The sequence below is a fragment of the Asparagus officinalis genome, chromosome 1 (genome assembly GCF_001876935.1).
Source record: "Asparagus officinalis chromosome 1, Aspof.V1, whole genome shotgun sequence".
In the NCBI taxonomy this organism is placed as follows: domain Eukaryota; kingdom Viridiplantae; phylum Streptophyta; class Magnoliopsida; order Asparagales; family Asparagaceae; genus Asparagus; species Asparagus officinalis.
Genome location: NC_033794.1, coordinates 124,574,835 through 124,600,568, shown reverse-complemented (window position 1 = coordinate 124,600,568; position 25,734 = coordinate 124,574,835). Strand labels below are relative to the sequence as shown.

Below are 25,734 nucleotides of genomic sequence, written 5' to 3'. Positions count from 1 at the left end.
TCTTCTGAACTTACTGAGGCGGAGGAGTTCTGCTTGTTCGCTTCATTAGCTTTTTGACCTGGACCAAACTAATTTTTCTGTCGCTGTTGTTGGCAGCGTTCAACTTTAGAGATGAGACACAGAGAATACTTTGAGTAGGACGAAACAAGGAGATGGCGGACTATTGAATGATTCACTTGCGGTGTCATGTCCTAAGATGCAATTACGCGGATAACCCTCCATAGATTACATGGTCAGCCCTAATGAAAGAAGGAAAATGATAATTGTACTATAGTTGTGCTATTACTGTACTCCTAAACAAAAAGAAGAAGTTGTTGTGCTTCGAGGAACCAAACCAAAACGTCGAGATAGAAGGCTAAACAATCCAAGATAACGGTACAAACACAAACAACTAATTTTTTTTACGTGGTTCGACTAGTTGCCTACGTCCACAAGGTGAAAAGGTGACGTGTTTTTACTAATAAAGAAGAAGAGTACAAACTGAGATTACAAATCACTCAAAATAACCACCTAATCTCACCAACAAATCTCTAATTCTCTCTAAAATAAAACCCTAACCAATAGCTCAAAAAAATATCTCTTTTCTATGCTCCAAATATCCTCTAATCAATGCTTAATCAAAGCCCAATCAAAGCCAAAGAAACCCTAAAAATGTGTCTCTATTTATAACAACTTAATCAAAGCCCAATCAAAGCCAAAGAAACCCTAAAAATGTGTCTCTATTTATAACAAAACACAATCCCAAACAGATTGGGATTCTAAAGAAACCCTAAAAATGTGTCTCTATTTATAACAAAACACAATCCCAAACAGATTGGGATTCTAAAAAATGAGTCTGTCATACCCGGGGGTGGCAGACACCACACCTCTGAAAACAGGACAGATTCTGTCATACCTGGGTATAGCAGACACCACACCCATATTAACAGGGACAAATTCTGCCACCTCGGTGTGACAAACACCACACTAGGAAGTGATGGAGTTTGTCTTGCTTATTTTTCACGTTTTTCTTAAATTCCTTCGCCGTTTTCACAATTCTCCACCTCGGCGAAGTTTTCCCAAAACTGAGTCGACACCAACCAAATCAAACGTCGCACTTGTTGCGTCCAGTACGAAGTGAAACAAAACCACGACAACAGACTCAATCCACAACAAGTCAAGAACCCAAAAAAGAATGCGAACGAACTTCAAATGTCGGTATCAACTCACCAAATCGGCTGCATCATAAATGACTGACTACGTATCATCTTGCCCAAGGAATCAAGCCTTCACGTAGTTCACCCAACAGCCTCCAAATGCCCTCAATCAACTAGAAGAGTTCACAACCCTTCTCCAACATCATCAACAAATATGCGGCTGATAGCTCTCTAAATGGCCCCAAAGTGAAACAATCTAAACACCTCCACCTAAGGTGAACAAACGGCCATAACCAAATGCGAACTATGTCCATCAGCTACACTTGAATCAACTAATCCAAATGATCCCAAATTGTGTCACCTCAGCTGGAATCCCAAACGATGCAGTATGATCTGGAGTATGTGAAATAATCTGCACCCAACATGGAGTAGCATCACTCTCCACCAGCTATGATATCTCAATGATCTGATCAACACTCTCCACCTACTGAGAGTCGAATGTGACATACATATTCAGAACAAAATCAGAGTCTCCCAACTGATAACCAAACGAGCCTATGAATCCCAAATGTGCAATTGGATCAAATCTCACATCCTCGATATGACCAAATACTGGGAAACCAAACATCCGATGCAACCCAAAATCTAAAACAGCTCCACCAGATCTAAAATCTCCAAACGCAATAGTAGGCAACCTATGAACAAGATGACCCAAGTATGTCAAAGCCCGAACACCAAAACCAATGCTCGACATCAAATGTCGATCCTCCTCCAGAAAGGAACGACCAATCAAAAATATCATCTCATCTCATTGTCCCCATGTTTCCTCTCCAATGAAGTATCTCCAACTGCCATGAGCTCGGCACAAATGCAAGAAATGACCCCTACCAGAACTAGAACAACGAGTTACATTTTTGCCAATACACTTCCTCCATCTGTTGTTGACTTCTAGGACTTCATACCACCGAGATTTGGTTGCAACCCATAAATACCTAGAATAATCACCAACTACGGAAACCAAATATTGATTACCTCCCAATGATGCTTCCTTGGAAAGCCCCCAAATACCTGAATGAACACCACCTAAAAGACCCATCGATCGATGGATAGAAGTGTCAAACTCCACCTCGGTCTTCTTGCTCATCCCAATGTGCTCAAAGGACTTCAATCTACAGGTCAAAGCACTCCTCAACAATCCATGCACGGTACCAATACACAAATATCACAGCCTCAACGAACGTCACAGTCTAGCTAAATCCAAAGAAGTCGTCAGCTCTCTACCAAACACTGTGCTCCCAATCAAATAATATAAATTCTTCCTCCTGACGCCCTTCATCACAATCATGGACCCAAATATAACCTTCAGAGATGCATCCTCCAAGGTCACCTTATAGTCTGTTGCCTCTAAAACTCCAAGTAAAATGATATTCTTCTTCAACTGAGGAATGAACTTTATTTCATTCAACTCCCGAATCACCCTATCACATATTCTAATCCGAATGGTACCAATACCACCAATAGGGCATTCATGATCATTACCCATGAGCACGGCATCTCCTCTTTCCAACTTCTGAAAGTTAGAGAACCAATCCCTCTTAGGGTAAATGTGATATGAAGCACCCGAATCCAACATCCACTTTACAGAGTTGGTAACATAAACTGACGGTATTGCAGATAACGAGTAGCCCAAAGAATCCGAATCTGAATTGTCACCACTAGCATTGGTAACATTCACATCTGAAGCTTGAGTAGCTTACCCTTTATTCTTCCCGGCTCGATCTGTTAACTTTGGGCATTCGGGTTTTCAATGTCCATCTTTTTTATAAAAGGCACACTGATTCCTTCGAACTTCAGGATGTGCTCCTCTAGACTGTGACCTATTTCGGTTTAGACTCTTTGCTCTTGCGATCAATATCCCCACTATCAGCTCAACTGAAGTCTCCTTATCATTCTTTCGAAGCTGATAATTCACAAGTACAGCGATGACCTCACTATATAAAAGAGATGCCTTCCCATTAATAAGAGTAAAAATGAAGGTCTCATATTCCTCCTCGGGAAAGAAACTCAACAACAACAATACTTTGTTCTCATTTTTAATCATAACAATACTTGGTTCTTGTGACACGTGTACGGTCGAGATGGATTGGGCAGCGGGTGGTCTGGATCGGCAGCATGGGGGTCTGTCTTTGCGTTGGGAACCGGGAAAAACAAGGCGATCTTTGTTTATTTTTGCGCTAAGGTACATAAGGAACTAGATTTTGCAGAGAGGCGTTAATTTACTTCTTTTAATAATAATAATAATCATGGATTAAGATACTAATACAGATATACGGTTCAATAAGCAAAATATATTATCTATAACCATCGAAATTCTACTACATATACATATAAGATGAGTAGAAAGCATATATTGACACTAAATAAATATGACGAAAATAAATAAGATTGAAGATATATAGGATATATAGGGTATGTATTGATGGCTATAGGATATATAAAGTATCTGTTGATGACTGATATCAAACAGTCAATGAGAGAAATTGTTTGGTTAATGGATATCATCTAACCCTCTGAATATCAAATTTGGAAGTGGATTGTTCTTCCCTGCATAAGTAGAAAATCGTAAGAGGGTGGAGTTGGGTTCTTCAATTGTTCCTCCTATGATCAAGTCAGTAAATTTGCTTGAGTTGAGAAGTAACTGGACTATAAAAGTTCTTCTTAAGTACTGTGGGTAGAGATGAACATCTTACCTTTATGTTGAAGATAGTAATCATATTTATAGTGGTAGTAGAGGGGTAAGATGGTAACTTCGACCGAGTATGAGTTGACGACCAAGTTAGCATTTGTTTTTCAAGTGCCGGCTAGCGAGTGGAGGGGTGGTCACTTCCGCATTTAATGTGAAATGACACGAGCGTGCTAACATGATCCGATGTGTCATAAAGACTGATAATAGTAGAGAAATGATGACGCCAATTATGCATTTAAATAACATTTATTGTGAGGTGATCAGCTGTCAATGCACATGAGGGGGCTCGAGGCTAAAGGTAGTCATCGCCTTTCTACTCATCCGGTAGAAGGGCGAGAAGTATTGTCTTTTGATTCACCTTTGCGAGGTGTCAGTGAAACGATTGATCAATGAGTCGACCAAGCCAGGTGTCAACATGTCAAGCTTTTTGGGTCGCACTTGCGGGATGTCGGCATGTCGAGTCGTCTGAGCTGGGTTTTTGGTTATCTTGAAGTGAAGAGTTGGCTCGATTACACATAATACGGGACACTTGTCTGCTATTAATTGGAGATTATTTTTTAACATTAAAACGGCTATAACACTATGTTATACCAAAAAGTATTAAATCTTTGCTCTCCAATGTGTTAAATACTAAGTTAAAATTAATCTTAAAGCTACTGATCACATATTACAATAATTTAACACAGATTGATAAATATATCTTTATTAATTTCTTATTTAAAACTTTTAAGAGATATTCACCTCTATATCAATACCAAATGGGGTATAAATATTTGATATATGATGTATTATTTGGCACTTGAATGTGAATTAATTATGCATAGATATTCATTATCTTTCCTGATATGAATGCATTGAAGATCTATGAAATTTACCAGGCCGGTAGTGTAAATAGTTAAATTAATGTCATATAATTACAGTTGGATGCTAAGATTAATAAAGACAATGTTGCTATTAATAAAGCAAATAGTGTAGAAGGATTTAAGTGAAAAAAAAAGGTATTAGTGACGTGACTTCTATGTAACTCAGGGATTCCCTCCGTTTGCCCGGCGATAATCGGATACGGAGATTGGGTCACCTCACCGCAGGTAACTGTTGTCATTCTATAACCGATCAAATAACAACTTAGGGCCTGTTTGGCTATTTCCAAAAAAAATCGGAAATGGAAATGTCACTCTTGAAAACATTTCAAGTCATTTCAAGACATTTCCAAGGTTTCTTTTTTTTTTTTGTTTGATTCGCAAAGAAAACTCACATTTTCACTACCAACTCACACAAACAAACAAAAAAAGCCTCCATAGTAACAGTGACTAGAGTTCTATTTCTTGTGTTTGTTTGAGAACAAGAAAAAGAAAATGAGAAATCTCTTATTTAAATAATACAGTTTAATCTTCTGAACTATTCAAACAGTTTTTTTACTAATTAAAAATTCTCAGATGGGACATTTCCAAGTGTTTTCAGCCCATTTTGTTGTGAAAACACATTTCTTAAAATATTGAGGTGTCATCCTACGTGGCAGTCCATTTCTCAAAATTTAAAAATAAAACAAACATGCGAAATGGAAATGTCTTGAAAACAAAAACTCATGTGGCACATGGGGGTTTTCTTGAAAGGTGAGGTGGCAACACATTTCCTCTTTTTTTTGAGCAAACAAACAAGCCCTTAACAAAATTGCGTCCACGTCAGCGCTGTTACACGCGGTGAGGTGACCAGAGTCGTTAGGAAACGGGCAAGCGGATGTTACACGCGGGCAGTTCGGGCAAAAAATGGTGACACCCAGTTTGGACCCGAGTCAGGTGGGTCCCAGTAGTAGAGTGCTTAATCGAGTTTTTTTTTCATTTTTCGATTGTTTTTCCTAAAAAAAGAAATTCTTTAACTTTAAGAAAAGCATATTAATCTGAAAAATAAATTTTAAGAAAAGCATATTAAACTGAAAATATTTTTCCTTTTTCAGTTGTTTTTCTAAAAAAAAGAACTTCTTTAATTTTAAGAAAAGCATATCAAACTGAAAAATATTTTTTTTTCATAGAATCAAAAACATTATTTATATACAATTTAGTGTTACAATTTTTTTATCTACATCATCAGTCGAACATACTACATACAACGATAATGTTTTTAATCTCAAACTTTTATTCAAGTGTGGTATTCTATAGAGACAAGTCTTGTACATACAACGATAATGTTTTTAATCTCAAACTTTTATTCAAGTGTGGTATTCTATAGAGACAAGTCTTGCACATATATAATATGAGGAGAAATTCTCAAACTTTTATTCAAGTGTGGTATTCTATAGAGACAAGTCTTGCACATATATAATATGAGGAGAAATTGCAATGAACTTTTTAGAGGTTGCTTGGTTAGTGGATTGTATCTTGATGCATGCTATGAATCTAGAAAATTTCATGTTTAAAATCACAAATTAGGTAAAATTCACATAATTTTATAATAACTTAGAGTTTTAAGCTTGTGAATCTCATTTTTCAACGCAAAAACCACCAAACGCACGGGAACAAACAACAGCTTAGATTAGAATGAGAAAATTTCAGTTAGAATACCATCATTTCTAAATTCTACACACAAAATCTACTAAAGCAAGAATTATATATTAAAAAAAGAAGAAGAAGAAGGTGTTTCTAAATGAACCTATGCAGATATTGAAATAATAGCGAAAATGGCAGATTCTAATCTTGGGCGTGCTAGCTGGCATGAATTTAATTGTACTGTTTGGGTGTTTGGTTCAATTTCTAGAAATTATAGGAAATGTTTTCCACCTAAAATATGATTTCCTTGTATTTCTTAAAAAAATTATAGGAAAAGTTTTGAGAAATCAAAAAGTACCAATTTTCTTGTTTTTTGTACTTTGCTTGTTTGGTTCAAAATAAGAAAATAGCTCATAACTTTATAGAAAATAATAAGATTTGGTAGGTTTTTAATTAAATATGGTATGTGTCAGATTTCTGGTGATTTCCTCTCATTTTGAGAGGAAATTGCTTTTTGTAAAATTTGGTAGGTTTTGATATTTTATAGAAAATATTTCTGTAAATTTTTTGTTGAACCAAACACAATTTACAGAAATCTTTGGAAAACTTTTAATTACAAATTTGCCATTGTCAGATACTTTGAGAAAAGTTTTCTCAAAAAGTGTGCAACCAAACAGCCCCTTACATTATGAAAAAAGGAAATTTGAAGGCTTGTCCTTAAAAAAAATCTAAAATTGAAAAAGTTTAAAAGCTTCGTTTGGATACCATTGTGTTTTTCTTATTGTGTTTTTGTAAAAAAACTATTATATAATATTTAATAATTATTACTTTATTAAAATTTATTTATTAAAAAGTTAACAATATTATAGCGATTATAGTATAGTATAGTATAGTATTATATTATTATTTATTATTAATAATTTTTTTATTATTTTTTATTATTTTATATATATTTTATTATTATTTAGTTATTATATAATACATTATTAACATATTAAATACTGGTATTAAATATGTTATTATATTATTATATAAGATATTTTATTTATTATATTTTTATATTATTTAATATATATTACTAATATATTAAATTAACTATAATATAGCATAGTATAATATAATATAATAAGCATGTTGATAACTCTATATTAATTACATTTAATATAATATATTAGATATTATATTAACTTATTCTCAAACTCAAAACCAAAACACCAAATTTAAAACACCTAAAAAGTATTTTGAAATAAGTGTTATATTTTTAGTTTGAGTATGATTTAGCTCAAAAAACACCATGGTTTCCAAACGCATGACGTTTTGTTTTTTGGCAAAAACACCATGGAAACAAGTAAAACACCATGGTATCCAAACTGAGCCTAAAAGAATGGTGGAGTTGATTCGGATGGGCTATCGAGGTTGAGACGTTTGTTTAAACGCCGTTGCTTTTTGGTTCAACGGCTCCCCCACGGGAAAGCAGATTAGATAGATATAGATGGATAACAAGGATAGGGTTTGTTTTCAAGTATTAAATTCTCAATTAATGCCTTCCAATTTAGAAATTCTTTATAGGTGCCCAAGCTTTTATTCCAACTAATGAGATCCTCGCATTTCATGGGTCCACTTTGGGCTTTAATATGGCCCATAAGTAGGCCCATAAGTAGACCTACTTATGTTCTTAAGTTAAGGGCAGTAGGTCCGTGTCCAAGAATAAAATAGACTGAAAAGTAATATGTAGATTTTCCTAGGTTCTCAAATTTTCACGTAGTTTAGAGTTTTTAGAGCATGAATTAAACTAGTTTACAATTCCTATTCAATTTTGCTGAAAGGGATTAATATTGAGATCTACATTGGTCGGAAATTATTACAAATTTTGTACTACTACTATTTATTTTAATACAATGCTACCACTATGACTTCCCCTTTTTCTTGCTTATAATTTTTGAGCATGCGGCTCATACACGTGCAAAGAAACCTTTTATTTCCTTAGTGAGTATCTTTGACTGAACTACTTCAGTAATACAAGAATTTGACGGCAATTAGTCCCATAATGGTGTAATTATTTATGCGAACTAATCCCGTTATGATTAATAAGACCATTCAAAACAACTTGAAAACTATTTTTTTTAATAAAATTTTTCTAGTGAATAATGGCGAAACACTTGGCTTGTGCTGTATGTAATACAGTAAAACTTTAGGTCTGAGCTCAGGTTATGCCCATGGATAGTATAATAACCTAATAATAACAAGAAGAAGAGAAAATAAAGAATACAAAGAAATGCACACATGTGTAGCATAATTAGTTTTCAAGGGCATCAACTTTAGTCAATAGCCACAGGGGAGAGAGTAGTACTTTAATAACAAAAAGTATAAGAAAAGGATTCTAAAAGGAGATTAAATAATGGTCAGAGATCAGAATAGAACCACACAAACAAAGTAAGTGAGCAGAAACGCTTAAATAATACAAAAGTTGAAGATAAACATCCAATTTCATGTGACCAAAGAATCATCTATAACAAGAAACAGCCATAATTTACCTTGGTGAACATCATATTTTCTGATGTTGACATCAATCTTCATGGTAGGCAACAACAACAACAAAGGCTTTCTCCCAAATATTTAGAGTCAGTTACATGAATCCTATACTTCCATTCTATTCTGTTATGAGTCATCTCCTGCGTTAAGTTAGTCATAATCATATCCTTCTTAATTGCTTCTAACCAAGTCATTTTAGATCTATCTCTCGCTCTTCTAGACCCATTAACTATAATATTACAACTTTTTCTCGCCCCATTAACTTTAATATTATCACTTTTTCTCACCGTGCACTAAATGGTCTCTGTTGTTCATGACCAACCCATCTTAATCTATTCTCTCTCGTTTTATTCTCAATAGAAGCAAACTCTTTTAGTGTGTACTTACAAGACCATCACAATATTCTCATTTCTGCTACACTCATTTTTAAACATGTTATTTTTTAATTGCCCAATACTCTGGCCCATATAATATAATTGGTCTTATAACCGTCCTATAGAATTTTTCCTTTAGCTTTATTAGTATTCTAAACTTCTATGGTAGACAGAACAAAAATACTGAATTTAGCCATTTTTCTAATTTTAGCCTACTGATTCAATTAGACAGTGAGTGCACATAAACCTAATGCAATATAAACATTAAATATTGAACGTGCAAGCTCTTCCCCGGTGAAAGCATTTACAGATCATAATACTTACCATTGTGGACTGTAATTGAAATATGAACCAAACACAAACTATAGAAAGTGAAAATCAATATGAGATTTTTACATACATAAACCAAAATAACGAAAAAGCAAACTCCTTCCACACGAGCACATAATATGATCAAGATATCATCTCTGTCTTGTAACTATAGATCTTCTCTCATGTCCAGATACACCATTCTGATTGTGAGTCCATGATGAAGCCTTAATCCTCCCTGCTAATAAAGCTGACGCAGCACCGGCACTTATCTTCCTCCTCTTTGCCCCGAGCTGCAGTAGCCTACTTCCAGATGCAGAGCTTGATGATTCTCCAAAGATTGAAGATGCCTTGATCGCAGTTCGCTTGTCTTTCCTGTTCCTCTCAAACTTGGAGGAGAATCTCACACCAGCAGCACTTGCTGCATCCTCTTGAGATGAAGGGAGAAGCCGGATCCCAAGGCCCATCTTTCTTGAAACCTCTTCTTCTTGAGCAACTTTCTTCTTCTGACCCTGAGGAGATCAACACGCACACATATATACTTAGGACCCTCGCTATCATAATTTTCCATCCATAAGGTTATGATACCAATTAGCCTTTAGCAGAAAGTCTTGACTAGATGAGGATTTAAAAGATTTACTCTATTGCGCCAACAATTGATATATTATGTAGATGTGTAGAGGAACAAATAACTATTCGCCAGAAGGATTTACAGAAAGAGGACGTTATTATGTGAACCACGAAGCTAATTTGTAGACAATGTAGTAAATCTCTGTTCCTCTTTAATAGACACAATATAATTTGTTTCTTTCTTAAAACCAAAGTTCGAAGATCTGAGATATATGCATCGTATCATTTCTATGCTTCTAACTTTAAACCCGTAGGAACCACTACACTGTTTTCCTGTAGAAGCATTTTAAAAATCCTCCAAGATCATGGGAGCAAGCAGCAACAAAGCCTCCACACTTCCATGCAAAGAAAGCTAATGTGACACCCACCATTTACTTTCTAGACGAATTATCCTAAAAGTTCCCTACGTTTCACAATCCTTTGCAAAAACAACCTAAATCTGATGTCTATCACCAAACCAAAATTAATTCTACTTCCAACCTTTACTATATATACGATAGTAATAATCAGCCTCCTACTAGATAGACATGTACACGCACATAAGAGAATCTGTTTCTCTTACCTGTTGTCTAAAATAAATAGAACTAAATATGCATACAACATTTCAACTCTTCTCTTCACATAATTAAAACTTCAACTCACAAACTACAAGCAAGCCATGCCCCTCCAGTATTCCCTTTTCCAAATTATGGTTTCTACGTAACCTAGGTGCAATAAGCACAAATATAATACTTAATGAATCAGCAAGTTGAAACTCATTATCACCAGAATCTTACCCTTAGGCGAGCACGGAGGGCTCTGTTAAGATTGTAGTCATCAGAATGCCTACTGTCAGAAACTTTTTGGAGGCGAACTAGCACTGGCTCAGCTTCTTTCTTTTTCCGTATATCTTCTTCCTGATGTTCAAGACGGTAGAAGGGATCTGACAGCTTGGCTCTGTCTTCATCTGCTGGAAAGGCAAATGTTTCGGCATCTTCGACATCAAAATCCTCTGTCTTCTGCTGTGCTCCACTGATAATCACATACTGGCAATTTTTTGGGTCTGTCTGTATGACTATTACATGCTGACAACATGCCGACTTCATTGTGAAACTCCATATCTAAATGTACAGAAACATTAAGATTATGTTAAACATCAAGGAGCAAAGAAGAGAAGAACAAACATCCAAAAAACAATTTAATAGCACCAAAAATTTTTCCTACCACAAATTTTTTAATCTACAAGCAGGTGCACAATAATAGACAGCAAATCATATATACCTAGATATATAATAAATTAGACAGAGAATTTATCACATGTAAAGGGTTGTTTTATGGAAAGCTCATCCACGAGCACCAACCAATTTGGAAGAGCAAGGTGACGGGTCGAATTAAAAATGATATAGGAAATAGACAAACTTTGATTTGTATGTACGATTATATAGGAGAATTAGATATCTTTATCGTGTTAGATCTTTCAGGTAACTAGTCATTGAAATGCTTCAGAATGGATACTGCAATGAGATTTTGACTACATTCAAGCCTGTGAAATGGGAAATAAAATCCAGATACCAAACTAGAAGCATGTTAAAGGTTAAGTAACTTAATAAAACATACTCCAAATCTGGAAGCAGAGGGCATACAATATGCATATCTATTATCCTAAAAAATAAAAAATAAAAAAAATCAGGTTTTTATAATACAGGACATAGTTGGTAAGGACAAGATTTATCTAATTAATGTTTGCCATTAAATCTACTAATCGTATAACTACAGGCATCCAATTCACCTCCAAACTTTTATGTCTAGAAATTCTGAATATCAATCATAAATAAAGATGCAAGTAAATCATGTATGAGCCTTAGATAAAACTAAGTTTCTTAGCTTCAAATTGGCCAAAACAATGTGAATCAAATAAAGAATCTTATTGAATCCAATAACAATGTGAATCAAATAAAGAATCTTATTGAATCCAATAACAATGTGAATCAAATAAAGAATCTTATTGAATCCAATAACAATGTGAATCAAATAAAGAATCTTATTGAATCCAATAACAATGTGAATCAAATAAAGAATCTTATTATTTTGTAAACAACCAGTGTTATATATATCGGCTGGGGCTCTGCGCGCGTTCCATCCTTTTTCTTAAAACAATAAATAAATAAAGAATCTTATTGCTCAAAAGAACTTCCATAGCTCATACAATCCACTGGACATGATGAAAAGGTGGACCTCAAGTATACTCCTGATCAAATTATGACTGATATCAAATTGACTTGACTAACTATAACAAATAAACGTATCCATGAACAAACAAATAGCAAGTAGATATTTCAACTCAAGATTGAAAAGAGTGGCAACATTGAAAACTACTAGAACAATTAATTCTACTACACTCATCACTAGGCTAACAATATAATACTTGATTTCAAAAATTCCTATCAGTTAGAAACTACACACAAGAAGAATCTGAATCATAAAGTCAACTCAAGCTGACAAAAAAATATATATCCAGTGTATTGAGACGGATTTTTATGACTCTTTTATAAACTCTACAAATTGAAAGCAAGATATATATATCCAGTGTATTGAGACGGATTTTTATGACTCTTTTATAAACTCTACAAATTGAAAGCAAGATCTTCATTCTTCATACCTTTGTGGAATAATAATTTCCCACTTGCTTTTTCTCCGCATTGAACCTCACACCCTTGGCAATCATGGAATTGCATCCGCCACACCATATATTGTAAGGCATCTCGAATCTAGAAAGCCCAAAGCAAACCATGCAATTAAAAAGAGGGAAATGTGAAGGTAGAGGCAAAAAAAGAAGATATCATAAGTTTTTCACAGGTAACCACTTAACAATATTGATTCTCTCATCTGTGAGTTTAAGTGCGGAACTTGACACGCTAGTGCCAGCAGCTTTATCAACTGTATATAGCACTAGCAGCTTTATCAACTGTATCGGAACTTGACACGCTAGTGCCAGCAGCTTTATCAACTGTATATAGCACTAGCAGCTTTATCAACTGTATATAGCACTAACATAGCAATTTAACAAATATCAGAGAGAAGTTTTCTCACATGTTTGCTCACACAACTTGAGCTCATCTCTCAATGTGGTTTGGGGGGCTTTATTTTTTGCGATGGGGGGGAGGGGTTGGGGCGTGTTGGGTGGGTTTGAAGGATGATGCTGGTTTCCACCTATTTACCTTAAGTGACAATAAAAAGCTGCAACCATGATCGCAGTGATTATGCACTATTAAAAAAATATGCGCACATCATAGATCATTTGATCAGAAAATTTTTCATGGATCTAGCAATGACATTTGCTCTAATATGCGAGAAGCTATCACAGAGGAACAGCCTTCTGAACCAAAATCTAGCTAATGGAGATTCAAGAAACATGCATTTTACAAGCTCAAGAATGATGCACTAGGTATAGAGCACTATTGTAAAAGCCCTGATAAGCCCCCTTCTAGCCGAAATGGTCTATTGGGTGATTCACCCTACATTTAAAAAGCCCTTGTCTCACAAACTTGAAGTTCAGCTTCAGCCTGTTCAAAGGCTTTAACTCAGATTTAGGAAGTATTTTTTTTAATTTTATTTTAAACTTCTCCTTTAGGGAAAAGCCTATAGCGGATGAATTTATCTCCTGCATGAATCTCGACAAAAAAAATGTTATGAAGTTACTTTAAAGGGGTCTTTTAACATCTTCTATCTTTCTTACAATATTTCTATTTATAGTTTATGCCATGTTATCTTTCTCCTTTTTTTTTGAAAATTTTCTATGCCATTTCTTTTTTACTTCTATGTTCTATGGTCTTCCTCTTCATAATAGTTATTGGAAGTACTTAACTTTATTCATTTATTCACTTCTTCTTCCAGTCCGTGTTATATGCTCAACGCTACTAGAGCTATATTCATGATGATCTCCATTCCATAATTTTTGGGTGTCTGATTATTGTATATTTGTATCTTGAAAGCTAACCTGCTGAAAACACTTCTGGAAAAAGCAAAAACTTCATCTTTATGATATTGATGATAATGATTAAAACTAATTCTATCCAACCTCAAATCCATGAGCCCCTTCTTAAATTGTGTTACGTCAAATGTTCATGCAATATGTACATGGTGCAATTCTATGTTTCTATGTGATATAAGACAAACGTAAAATTATGTAATGAATCCTCCTCATTCTATTTAAAATGAAGCTACACAACTTCTTATTGATTTCTGTCCTATGAGTTCAAAGCATAGCACATCTATCTTAGCTTTCTCATTTGTGTTGCATTCATTTATGAACATCTTCCGTAACTGCCCAGCTGTAAAAACATCTTATAATGCCTTTCAACTTTATGGGTACGTTTTCATAGGAAAGTTTTTTTAGGTAAGTTTGACAAGATAGTTATCTCTACCATCTATTTTGATTCTATGGGCAACATACTTTTCAATCTGAATGATTAAGTTGGGAAATGATTATATCAGGCATTTCTTGGACAAGAATATGGTAAAATTATGATTATACCTTTGTTCTTCTAAAAGCTTTGTAAATTACACCTACTACATTTCTGTTTTAGACAGTTAATAACAAATTCTTTAGATTCTAAAGCTTCCTCATCTTTCAACTTCATTAAGCAACCTGAATCGTGTGAAGTCATTAGTTGTAACCAATTTATTCTAACTATAGTTGAGAATTTTTTTTAAGATAAAAGTTGCAAACTAGGATTTATATGAAATTACATGACTACTACGAGCAATGCTGATTAGATGTAGAAGGATTTAAAGGATGGCACCAACCACTGAGTAGTCGAACTCGGCTGGTGGACATGTTTGCAGTCCAAAATTATAAGGTGAAGTATGCTCATAATGCATTATGGGCACTCATGCCTATTATATCTGCATTGCATGCAAGTCAGAGTGTATGTCACAAAATGGCCTCTTTTTCACGTAATAACCAACATTAATATTTCACAAAAAAAGACCTGAATGAAATTACCCCGGAGTGGATGTGACTGAGTGTTTGTTTGCACATTAACCATCATAGAATTTCCCCAAATAAATCCAAAGGATAGTTGGGTTTCAAGAAAACATTTACCTTATAATTAGAATGCCCTGATCTAGCTTCCTTGCTCTCTCCCTCAAAGCATGTTGACCGTGAAATTTGTTCAAACCACCCTGGGAAAAGTGGAAGAGATATGTAATGCAAAATTATCAGTCAAAACCCACATGAAAATAATTATTCATCGCATGAGAACAAATCAACTTCCTCAAACTCCATAACCAATTCAACGAACCCGAATCAAATCAAGACCTACCTTCTTTGGTTCCCATTCAGGTGGATAATAGAAGTTATCTTCCCTGGCAGCTGCAAGAGAAGACTGCAAAAAGAATATTGCAAGTTAGTAAAATGCTATACAAATAGCCATTCTCCAAACTTAACAACTTAATTAGAAGCACTCATATTTAAGATGAATATGAATCAATCTGAAGATATCATATAGAAAAGCCGATTGAAAATAAAGGGTAATGCAAGCTTAAAAAAAACTCTCAGAACTTAAAGCAAATTAAAAGCAGCACAAATATTGTCTGTTTTAACTCATATCCCCAATTTTTATCAATCGAAACCCTAAAATTCGAATTACAGGGCTGATACGTAATAAATACACCGAAGCAGTTAGACTCGAGCAGAAAACTTCGAATTTCTGTTTAATTTAGCTACAATCTACAAGCAAACAGTAGGAAAGCACAAGTTTTCGAACAAAATCAAACTCGATGAGAAAAATAACCTAATCACGACAAAATAAGTTTTATGAATAGAAAAGTAACAAGATCGCATCAAATAAAACCCTAGAATCGAAAATCTTACAGAAAATCACAAAAGATTCAGCCTCCGGTGGGGAAACCCTAACCCTAATCTGATGGAAAAAGTAAATAAAAGCAACGATGCTCACCATTTTTCCTCAACAGATCGGTCACAGTTGTCGCTCGATAGAGGAGAAAAAAAAACAAGAGAATTTACTGTTCCGCTTTCTATTTTCTATTTCAATTCAGTTTTGTTCTCTATTTCCCGGGATTTCTATGAGGCAACCGTATTTTACCGGTTCACTAAAATTACCGCCCTTAAGGGAACTTAAGCGCGTGTTTGGCAACTAAAAATTAAATTGAAATTAGAAAGCAAGGGGGTATTTTTTTTTTCGTTTTTATAATTCTAAATGTTATTTGGCAATATGAAAGTACGCAAAGTCGAGCCGGCGGATGATGTGATATCCACTTTATTCATTTATATATGTATTTATTTTATATAAAAATTAGATAATGAAAAATAGATTTTTTTTAAACATTGTCTTCAGGAAAAATTGTGTCGGGCCCCAAAAATAGGAACTTCATGTGACCCAGCCCCTTGTATTTTGGCCCATGTGATTCAGTCCCCAAAAATAGCATTTAATTTTTCAAGGCCCCTCCACGTCAGCGGTACAAATAAAGAGATTGTATTTTGGAAAAAAAACCCAATATTGCCCCTCCACTTATCTTCCCCAGACGCCTCTGGTTCCCAAAAACATGGAAAGTCATGTCCCATTAATGTGATCTGACTGAAAAATGTAGCCCTTTTTTAAACTCTATCACGAGCAATAACTCATGTTAGTCATTAGTTATTTAATGTTAGTTCTAACTTATATCATATTAGTTCTAACTTATTTCATGTTAGTTCTAATGGAAAATAAGAGCTAACTTTAAGTGGAACTAACATTAATACTTTGGCTACTTGGTCTAGTGGTAAAGCTTGGTAATTTTGAGAGGAGGTTAGAAGTTCAAACCCCTACAACTACAATATATATTTAAAGGTCTTTGATTGGGCCTTGGGCCTTGGGGCTCTTTGTTGGTTCTAACTCACTTCATGTTAGTTCTAACTTAACTCACTAAAACTAACACTTAAATTAGAAACAACACTAGTTGCAATTTAGAACTAACACGACATCATATAGAACTAACACGAGAGACACAAGAACTAACAGGGGCTCAACTAGAACTAACATGCCACTAGAAATAACGCTTATATTAGAAATAACACTAGCTGGAAGTTAGAACTAACATAACATCAGCTAGAACTAACACGAGAACCACCAGAACTAACATTGACTCAACTAGAACTAACATAGCCATTAGAACTAACGCTTAAATTAGAAATAACACTAATTGCAATTTAGAACTAACACAACATCAGATAGAACTAACACGAGAGCCACTAGAACTAATATGGGCTCAACTAGAACTAACAGACCATTAGAACTAACATTTATATTAGAAATAACACTAGCTGGAAGTTAGAACTAATATAACATCAGTTAGAACTAACACGAGAACCATCAGAACTAACATGGGCTCAACTAGAACTAACATAGCCACTAGAACTAACGTTTATATTAGAAACAACACTAGCTGGAAGTAGAACCAACATGACATCAGCTAAAACTAACACGAGAACCACCGGAACTAACAGGAGCTCAACTAGAACTAACATTCCACTAGAACTAACGCTTATATTAGAAATAACACTAGCTGGAAGTAAGAACTAACATGACATCAACTAGAACTAACACGAGAACAACTAGAACTAATAGGGGCTCAACTAGAACTAACATACCACTAGAACTAACGCTTATATTAGAAATAACACTAGCTGGAAGTTAGAACTAACATGACATCAACTAGAACTAACACGAGAACAACTAGAACTAACAGGGGCTAAACTAGAACTAACATACCACTAGAACTAACGCTTATATTAGAAATAACACTAGCTGGAAGTTAGAACTAACATGACATCAGCTAGAACTAACACGAGAATCACTAGAACTAACATGGACTCAACTAGAACTAACACACCACTAGAATTAATATTTATATTAGAAATAACACTAGCTAGAAGTTAGAACTAATATGACATCAGTTAGAACTAACACGAGAACAACTAGAACTAACAGGGGCTCAACTAGAACTAACATATCACTAGAACTAACGCTTATATTAGAAATAACACTAGTTGGAAGTTAGAACTAACACGCATAATTCTTTTCTATTATTATTTGATATTGTTGCCTTACGATCTTAGTCCCAGTAAGCGCTTCGGCCACGTCCATAACAAATTAAAGAAAGAACTGATAATAAAATAACAATAACAACAATAAAAGAGGAGAGGAATTCACCTCACCGTTCATTTATAATTCTCGGAAACAATTACAAATAAAATATTTTAAAAAAAATTCCATGACAAAATAATTAATAAAAATTTAAGGTAACAAATTAAAACCTAACGTGCTTGATGCACGGCGGGTCTAAGCCAATCGAGCATTTAATTAACAACCTAGTTAATGATTTGATTAAACTAACTAGCTCTTGACGAAGCCGTCGATGAACTTGGCCCCGGTGTCCCTCAGCCATATGACGTTCCCCAGCCAGTCCTCGATCAGGAAGAGGGACGCCTCCTTCTTGTTGATGGGCTCGTGCTTCTTGACCCACTCAACCCTAGGCCTGGGGTCGCCGTTGGGCCCCTTATTGTTGTCCTCGGTATAATAGCAGGTCTGGTGGAAGTCTGGGCCCAGCCCTCGAGCCTGATCACGTCCCCAATCTCTGACTCCATGACCACCGTCCTCGCCTTCGCCTTCCACGGCTTCCCCAGGACCTGATCATTTTCAGTGGCCATGGCGGAAGTGAGAGAGAAGGAGAAGTTGAGAGATAGAGGGGGAGAGAGAGAGAGAGAGAGAGAGAGAGAGAGAGATGAGATTAATGATGGAGAAATTGAGAAACATGGAAGGCCACAGTAACCGAGTTCAGTCCCATCAAAGGGGCAAATTCGTAACTTCCACTGGGTTTTTTTTTAAAATCCGATACTTTGGGGTCTCGTCACAAATACTGTGTGTATTTGGGGCTTATCCACATGGGGCAAAATACAAAGGGTCTTGTCATATAAAGTTTCTGTTTTTGGGGCCTGAACACATTTTTCCCTTGTCTTTAACATGTATACAATGAAATAGAAATGTATGGTGATTATTGTAAACGATTCTCTTGACCATATTATTTTAAAAAAAATCATGACAGGATACATATAGCTGAAGGGAAGTCTAAGAATATAAATTAATTTTCTTTGCCACATATTAAAAAAAGTTTAATAGATTTCTAATGATGCTACACTATTAGTATATAGTTTCTCATATGCTATCATACAGAACTTTTGAAAAGCCATAAGCTTACTTCAAATCACTATTAGTATATAGTTTCTCATATGCTATCATACAGAACTTTTGAAAAGCCATAAGCTTACTTCAAATCTTATATGCTATCCTACAAAACTTTTCAAAACATACAGAACTTTTGAAAAGCCATAAGCTTACTTCAAATCTTATATGCTATCCTACAAAACTTTTCAAAAGCCATATACTTTTTTTAAAAGGTGATGTTGGATGAAAAACCATGAAATATATTTGATAGAATTGCCCAAAAATGGAGGTTAGATAAGTGCGCCTAGAAGTTTACTTAGAGACGAGTTCAAGGGATTTAAGAAGATTTGAAAAAAAATTTTCAATCTGGACGGTAAAAAAAAGTAAAAAAATAATAATATACTTTTTTTTCTCATCTCTATGTCCACTTTCTCCCTTTTCTAGAGAAAGTGAAATAGGCCAAATAACCACCTAACGTAACACCTTTCACTTTCCAATTACTTTCTGCTAGTGTGCACCCCGTACAAAACACGACCTCTATTTCTTTATTTCCGCTACAATAATTCTGTATTTAAATACAGTTTTTAGTAAGTGCTACAGTAACATTTTTACAATGATACATGATCCCGCCTGAGCTACAGCAATAATACCATAATAATGTTTTTAAATGCTACAGTAATAATACTACAGTAATTTACTATAGTATGAATAGTAAACATTGAATCCTCTTGTCTGTACTACAGTAATAATACCACAGTAATTTACTGTAGCATGAATAGTGAATCTTGGATCCTCCCATTATTATAGAGTAATAAATTCACTTTTCATGTGCTAAACAAGAAAAAAAGTAGAAAGTAGAGTAACTTTGTAATTTTTGTTCTACTTTCTATTTACTTTCATATTGCCAAACATGCCTAAGTGAATTTAGGATAAGTTAAATTAAAAAACTTTTAAATAACATATTAAACTTGTTTGTGAATTTAGTAAGGTTAATCAACGATAACTTATTTCATCCAAGTTTTATAAAGTGAAAGGAAGGCAAGAAATTTATATAGATTTACATAAGTACCCTTGCATGTTATTTCATCTATTTGGATTTCATCTTGATACAAAGGTACATTTGTATTTGTGTAATACTCTCTTTTTTTAAGAGTTGTCTTACCTTCCATTACACCCCAATTTGGAGGAGAATAAAATCTCAAGCCTTTTTTTCCTAATAGTTACTTTATAAAAAAAAATAACTTCCTTCTATTATCTACTTCAAATAAATTTCTAAACAGGGTTAATGTGTCCCCTACATTTCCTTACCTCACATTAATCCCAATCCAAACAAGCTCTATCAGATCGTGTCAAATTCAAAATATGTTCCTCCGAGCCGTATCCGATAAGCATTATAGGATTCATACTCGAGGCGAACCCCCAAAAAGAATTGAATTAGAATTCACTTTCTTAGACTGTCTTTCTTAAATTTGTTTTACAGAATCCATTACATGTTCTCATAACCGCATCTCAATTGTTGAGAATTAATCTTAACAATCAATGGCTGAGTTTCTCACATTCATTTGTGTCATCTTGATGTAGAACACGTAGCAGACACGTTTATGTCAAAGTGGGACAGTTGCAAGCCCAAATGCGGGCCTGGTCGAAGAAAATAACATGTTTCGAAGAAACGATCGTAACTTTCAAACCGTACGTCGGAATTGGACGAATTATATATGAAAATCGACTATCTCGACGAGACGGACCCATCCAAACCGACCCTTTTGAGTTCGGTTTGCGTTCTCAGTTTCGCCAAATTCCTTACGGTTTGAGAGATATTTGCATTTTTGTCCGTTTTTACTATTTTTTAGTAATATTTTAGGAGTCTGTTTTGTTTAGGAAACAAATCCGATTTGATCTCAGATTTGACCGGAGGACTTTCCTAATCATAAGGAGTCTTTTTAGGAGTTTTAATGTTTTAGGAATTCTTTACCATTTTTGGTAAGTTTAGAGTCCTCGTAGGAATTAGAGTCCTTGTAGGAGTCTTGTTTCTTTTTCTATTTAAGAAGAGTCTTATAAGCCCTAGAGGTATAACTTTTGATTAATAAAATTTCGTTTTTCCTCAATATTTCTTCGTGGATTCGAAGCTCTTCGTGGATTCGAAGATCGTTCTTTGTGGGTTCAGAGAACACCCTTGGTGGATTCCGAGGTTATAACTTCCGCGCTGAGTCACATCTAAAACAAACAAACTCCTCCCGATGAAATACATGACTGTAGGCTGTCTAAAAATAATAATAGATAGCTGACCCCCCATCAAACACCGATGATGGAAGTTACAATCTGACGACTTCCAGAAGGCTACAATTTGAAGACTTTCACATATCAAAGAGCTAAAACAAAGATTACAAAACGACGATCTTTAGCAACACTCTGACAGGAAGAGATTACAAATCGATGATCTCTTCAAACCAAGACGTGGAAGCCCTCTCTGCGTACCATCGTCAAGACACAACACCAATTCAATCACCTACGCAGCTTTAACCGCTGCAAACACAAATGCAGCTTCTTATGTGAGATGATTGATCTTGATGGCTGCGACAACAACATGACTAATATTATATTAGCAACTATTAGAGATGCTGATGAGAAGTGTAATGATATTCGACACACTGAGGAGCACGGGGTTAAACCATGCAAAGAAATCTTAGTGGAGATCGTGACCTGCAGTTGATAGAGCGTTATTGAGATGCCTCAATTGTCATAAATGGCCTAAATAGGACCTTCTTGAATGGTCATTGGTGTCATCCATATATAAAGACAGACAAAACGCAGCTCAAATCAGCCCCTGAACGCAGCTCCAACCGACGTCGAACGCAGTTCTATACTGCTGCCAAACGCACCTCCAAACATCGAAGAACGCAGCTCATCATCGCTGCACAACGCAGCTCATCATCGCTGCCCAACGCAACTCATCATCGCTGCACAATGCAGCTCGATATCGTTGCAGAACGCACTTCAAGATGCTGCGTTCTGACCTGTTCAAACACGATCAATGCAGTTTCGAAAACCGCTCTATTAGCAACTATTAGAGATGCTGATGAGAAGTGTAATGATATTCGACACACTGAGGAGCACGGGGTTAAACCATGCAAAGAAATCTTAGTGGAGATCGTGACCTGCAGTTGATAGAGCGTTATTGAGATGCCTCAATTGTTACAAATAGCCTGAATAGAACCTTCTCTACTGGTCATTGGTGTCATCCATATATAAAGACAGAGAAACTTGAACGCAACTCATCAACCGCTGCTCGAACGCAGCTCATCAGCGCCGTCGAACGCAGCTCCATATCGCTGCCAAGCACAGCTCGAACGCAGCTCTATATCGCTGCCAAGCACAGCTCGAACGCAGCTCTATATCGCTGCCAAGCACAGCTCGAACGCAGCTCTATATCGCTGCCAAACGCATCTTCAAACATCAAGGAACACAGCTCAATGTCGCTGCAGAACGCACCTCCAGAAGCTGCGTTCAAACCCAAAATCTACGCCAGAACGCATGTTAAAGTTCTGGCAGTTTCAAAAACCACTCTTCACCCACGATTTGAGGAGTGGCTTACATGGGTTGTTACAACCGATTAATAAGGCAACTAAACCTATCATTTAGGAGCGGATTAAGGGGTCAGTTACACCCCTAATCCCCCTATAAATATCAACAAACTCAACTGAGTTCGGGGCGAGACTTTGGGAGATCGGATCTTGACCACTTGGAGAGAATCTTTCGATCAGATTTTCCAGAATCAGAGAAAGAGGATTGACTCCTTACACAGTCTGGGGAATCAACAAACGGGGGAGCTCCAGACCGTCGATACTTGGCCTATTAACCGAATTATTTTCGGTTTGAACAACTCTATTACTAGAGTTTGTTGTTTGTTCTGAATCACGAAACTCGTCAAGAGTTATCAATCGGACAAAACCGTTGTTCCAGTGAGTACAGATATTCGGATCGTCAACGAGAAGAAAACTCGACGCAAGCATTCGAGGGAGGCATCTCATCGCTACCATGAAGAACCCAGTTTTAAACAAAGGGGAGAATCAAATCCATTCTCTTCTCTTTTGTAATCAGGAATCCAAATTATAATCGAGAGTTGAGAGAGTTGTAATCATTCTTTTTCTAAGCAGTTAGAGAGAATAAAGTCAAACGCAATTCTTTCATTCATTTTCTTATTACAAAATTTCTAACAAACAAAAGATGGCGACTCCGCTGGGGACTAGCTTCTCTGACGAGGAAGTGGTGGCGTAATCCGACGTTCACCTTACTGGAACCACGGTCGAAACTCTTGTCGTGGAGTTTGACCAAGCCAAGTACGAGGAAGTCCTCTCCTCTAGAACGCTTAGCCCTAAAGCTAGGCGAGATGCCTGTAAGAGCTCTAAAGAGGTATTAACTGCTGTTGAGACGCCAAAGAAAGCCCTCTCCTTTGGCCAAAGCCTCAAACTCGCTCTGCAAGCTGAAGATCCGATGCCCATTTCAACACGGCGTGTACTGGGTTGTAAGAGGCCTATGACAGAGAAAGGCCCAATCAACGCCGACGACGCTGCTGCGAAGGCATTGAAACAGGCCAAGAAAAACGCTGCTCGACGAAGGAGAAGATCCATCCGACGGACACATCTCCGAGAAAATCAATCCCTGGCCCAACGCAAGGATTGTATTTCCGAAGATCCGCCTAAACATTGCGTTCATACTCCAGAACGCACACTTCGAGATAACGAATCCAATTATGAACCTCGGGTGATCCAACTTAAACGCGACCCTCAGTGGTGCGTTGTCCAATCAAAACACAGCCCTGCTAAGGGAAAACAGACGCCTCATGAGTGCGTCCAAACAAAACAAGACCTTAAGGGGTCTGTTTCATCGACTAAACGTAGGCCAAGGCCTGGTGTTTATAAATCACAATGCGACCCTCGCACTTCGCTTCCCGAATGCGATGTGGTCCGCCAAGTTAAAGAGAATCGAAGTGGACTCAAGATTCACGTCCACCAAGAACCAGTCTTACCCTCTCAAAAACAGAGGGTCCTGTCTCCGATGAAGAGTCACTCTCAAAGCCCTGACTTGCGAGAGTTACTCTCTAGAAGAAAACCAATACAACAGGCGAATCATTCCTGCCATTGTGAGAGGATTATTTCAACAGTCCTCTCCGAGTGCTAATGTTGCGCACCTGAACCCCGACAATCGGTGTTCGACAGATTGGCGGATGTCGTAAGACCTACCAAGAGACGACGTCGTCACAAGAAGAAAGATTCTGAAGCTGAATATCCTCAGGTTACCATCAACATGACCAGCAGAGGAAAAGCCTCGTATCCTAGCTCTGATGAATCAGAAAGGAGCCATTCCTTGACTGTTCGGGAAATCTGTGATGAGTTCGAAGGAGTATATCGACATACTCGATCACGGACCGGAGCTATACGACCGGTTAATTATCAAAGGTTAGCCAAAGGGATTACGACGAGTGATGAACATTCGGCAATTGCCGATTCTCAATCTTCAAGTTCTGTTGCCGCACGAGAGGTCTCTGCTTACACGACAGGGAACCCTGAGGACATAGCCAAAAGAGTGGATGAACATCATGCCATGCTCCAGGCTCAACAGGAGACACTTCTCCAATTGAAGGATATGATGGCCCAATTTCTCGCCGAAAAAGGGCAAAAACCCGAGTCTTGCCGGAGGACTACGTCAAAGGGAAAGCAGAAGGCGCATGAACATTCAGATCGTGAGACTCACAACTTGGATTCTTCTTCTGACAATGAGAAGGAGATGGAAAAAAGAGCTATATCCTCAGTCAACCAAAGTGGATGAGCTAGAAGCCCACCTTAACGCAATGGCCAACAGAAACGAGCTTCGCGAGGAAGGAGTGATACGACCCTACCCTGCAGAATGGCATACAACTCCCTATCCGCCAAAGTTTAAGGCTCCAACGTTGCAATCTTTTGATGGTACAGGATCACCGAATCAACACATCTACTACTTCAAGTCACAGACCGGAGATGTGGTAGCAAATGATGCCATCCTGACATGCTTGTTCATCGGTACACTTAAAGGAGTGGCCTTTGAATGGTTTATGAAGTTGCCTGCTGGATCTATTCAGAAATGGGTAGATTTGGAAAGGCTTTTCTTGGCCAGATTCTTTGAAGACGACACAGAGGTCTCAGTCCCGACTCTTCTCTCCACTAAGCAGAAGAAAGGAGAATCTATCAAGACCTATGTTGAAAGATTCTACAGTATGGCATTGCGATGCCCATCAGGTATGACTCAATCAACCTTGGTTGAAACTTGCAGGCACAACTTGCAGAC

General features: G+C 36.5%; 1 protein-coding gene across 1 annotated transcript; it reads right to left on the bottom strand.

Moving 5' to 3' along the window:
- Window positions 9,563–16,311, bottom strand: LOC109829115 (coiled-coil domain-containing protein 130-like). The gene is made up of 6 exons (XM_020396252.1): window positions 16,150–16,311; window positions 15,514–15,576; window positions 15,294–15,373; window positions 12,849–12,957; window positions 10,987–11,310; window positions 9,563–10,092 (listed from the first exon to the last, which is right to left on the bottom strand). The coding sequence occupies exons 1-6, from the start codon at window positions 16,150–16,152 to the stop codon at window positions 9,733–9,735; spliced, it is 939 nt and encodes a 312-aa protein (XP_020251841.1). The 5' UTR covers window positions 16,153–16,311; the 3' UTR covers window positions 9,563–9,732.

Excerpts from the sequence above, each read along its gene's own strand:
- LOC109829115 (XM_020396252.1), bottom strand. Across the intron at positions 12,958-15,293 it reads CAGGGCATTCTAATTATAAG|ATTCGAGATGCCTTACAATA; the intron begins GTAAATGTTTTC and ends TGGGCTTTCTAG. Across the intron at positions 10,093-10,986 it reads CCCTCCGTGCTCGCCTAAGG|GGTCAGAAGAAGAAAGTTGC; the intron begins GTAAGATTCTGG and ends TGATCTCCTCAG.